The 2,500-nt window shown below is 44.8% G+C and overlaps 1 protein-coding gene across 8 annotated transcripts in view; it reads left to right on the forward strand.

Annotated features, from left to right (window-relative positions):
• Positions 1 to 2,500, forward strand: part of LOC126572093 (zwei Ig domain protein zig-8-like) — a 47,615-nt gene that overhangs the window by 5,828 nt on the left and 39,287 nt on the right. For 6 of the 8 annotated variants that reach the window (XM_050231140.1, XM_050231134.1, XM_050231137.1 and 3 more), the window contains exon 2: positions 1,008 to 1,759. In XM_050231140.1, coding sequence (XP_050087097.1) covers positions 1,687 to 1,759 — 73 coding nt within the window. In that variant the 5' untranslated portion in view covers positions 1,008 to 1,686. Of the gene's footprint in view, positions 1 to 296; positions 811 to 1,007; positions 1,760 to 2,500 lie in introns of those variants that run through there. The other 2 variants (XM_050231136.1, XM_050231135.1) reach the window with 2 other exon arrangements.

A 2,500-nucleotide genomic window follows, 5' to 3' on the forward strand; every position in this document is an offset into this window, starting at 1 on the left:
TTGTTTCCTGTGAAGCATGTAAAAGTACACTTCAGAAGCCAATCTCCACGATAAGCTTGACAGCAACACAATAAGGACAGCAGCTCCATATGAACCGACCAAGTCCTCGTGTTCAATTCAAGTTCTAAATGCGTTGTTTTGTGTTCTTTAAAAGGTCACTTATAACGAAGAAAGAACTGCGCTCTCAAGAGCGATTGGCTCGCTATCGCTTTCGAATGGGGCAAAGTGCCAACATAAAGTCGGCAACGCAATCTCTAGTCTCGTTGATTTTAAAACAATCCGCCACGTTAATTCTAGGAAGAAAAAAGCTGTTTGCACCGAGACGCCTATAATGTGAATAAGAGGAAGCGGTCAGTCAAACATTTGCCATTAATTAGGGCACCAGCATGCGCGTATCAGTACGTACATTATCGACAGAAGCTGGACGGGAGGAATCGGTCACAGTGGCGCCAACCATGCCCCAGTGGAGCACTTGAAACATACAGTGACAGTGAACAGAACAGAACAGAACACTTGTGAACCGTGCTGTTATATCCCAAGTCTCGTTTGTGTAACAGGAATGAAGAACGAAAAACCCGAGCTGGGATAAATCCCAACAGGCAAAACGCACGCATAAAAAAGGAAAAACGAGCGGAAGATAAATTATGCCATTTGGCAACAAGCAGATTAGACAGTGACCAAAGCAAAGTCAAGCCATGCCACCGAAAAAAAAAACTGTGTGTCGTCTAGGTAACGCAAGATAAGATTGAGTGTGTGCTGCTTTTGTTCGGATCCGGAACACTCCGTCCGAGGTCGCCGGATGAAAAACATGTACGCATTATGGATCCGTTTGGGCACGTCTAGGAATCCGACACTTGCCGACAGCTTCACACTCCCAGCGGTGGTGTCGAGTGAACCTGTCAAGAGGAATCACCCTCACCTGAAGAGACAGTGGCTGTTCTTGGGGCTGCTGTCTTTTCGGTTCTTAAAATAAGTTAACCGTGATTTTGCTCGTTCCCCTCCCACAGGATACACCGTTGGCGCCAAAATGTTATCGAAATGAACAGCGCATTGTGAGAGTGTGTTTGTTTGTTTGTGTGCAGTGATGATTTTTGTATAATTCTACTACCATAAACAATGTCGTTCTTGAAAAAAACAACATCTTTACGATAGCATAGTGTTTACCAGTGCAACAGTTATTGCTCTCAGCATAAGCATCAGTTAATGTATGTGCGATGTAGGGAAAAGCGATTGATATTTTCATAACGGCAGTTTCCAGCGGAATCCTCTCGGTACACTTTACTGAGAAATCATCCGACGGAAAAACATGCGGATGGAACGCGATACGTTCCGGGATTGCTGCTGCAAGTGTACTGAAAAATATGTATGTCGGAAAAAGTGTGAAATCTGTTATCATGTGAAAAGTGAATCCCCGTGCAGAGGGCTTATGGTAGCGAGTGCAAAATGAAAGGTCTTCTCTAGGAGCCAAGAAAGGAACAAAGTAAACCTTTCCCGAGTGTGTCCGGTATGCGTTGCACTTTCACCGAGGCTATTAGTGAGTGAGTTTGAAGATTTCGCCCATTTTTCATCGCCCCAGCAAGGGGCCCCGGGAATGAAACGTGCAGCTACGGTTGTGCAACGTAAGGCGCAACAAGGTCGTGCATCAGACAAAGTCAACCGGCAGCGGCGCCAAGTGATCATTTCGGGATGAGTTGTGCCAGAACAAACAGAAACATGGCGCCAGTTTCAACATTTATTTTACTGCTGCTTCTAATTACAGGTGAGCATGATACTAAAATAGCTCCGGTAACTTGATTGAACGCAACAGTGCCACTGCGGTAGCGAAAAGGCTCTCGCTCCAAATCGAAAAACAAAATGGAGTCGTTTCTAGCGGTGGACTGTGGTTCCTTTAAAAAAAAAGGAGTATTTGTGGGTTTTACTCTTTCCTTCGGTTGTTCTATTCATCCTTCAGCAAAATGGTTGATGTTGAAATTCCCAGTGAAAGGAAGTCACGCATACCTGCCATCAGATGACGACTTGTGATATGATTTCTCGGCATTTCGCGATACCCTGTCAGGCATATGATTAATGGTGCCTCTCAGCTGCTAACGACACGGCAAATTTTTTAACCGTAATAACTTTCCCCGGCGGTAGGATTCCAATTTTTCTGTCTGCCAGTTGAAGGATCACTGGTGGTGCGGTGAAAAGCATTAAAGTCATCTTCTTCTCGCTCGCATAAGTCTCGGGACTTTTTAAAACGATGATTGATTGTAGTAACGTGTTTGTAAAACCGTCCACAAACTTTCGGTTCTGTCTTTACTCTTCAGAACGACACCAGTTTAAAGTTACAATTCTGATACCCAGCGAAACTGTCAATGATCAACTTTCGGAAGGATTCGGAGCACCGACGGCAACGGGATCTGTCTACAGAAATCAATGTTTGTCAAAACACGAAGCAAAACATTTTGCAGATGCGGGAATAGTGTTTGGGAACCCGGGGGGGACACACAAACTTGCTAAC

This window comes from Anopheles aquasalis, chromosome 2 (assembly GCF_943734665.1).
Source record: "Anopheles aquasalis chromosome 2, idAnoAquaMG_Q_19, whole genome shotgun sequence".
Classification (NCBI taxonomy): domain Eukaryota; kingdom Metazoa; phylum Arthropoda; class Insecta; order Diptera; family Culicidae; genus Anopheles; species Anopheles aquasalis.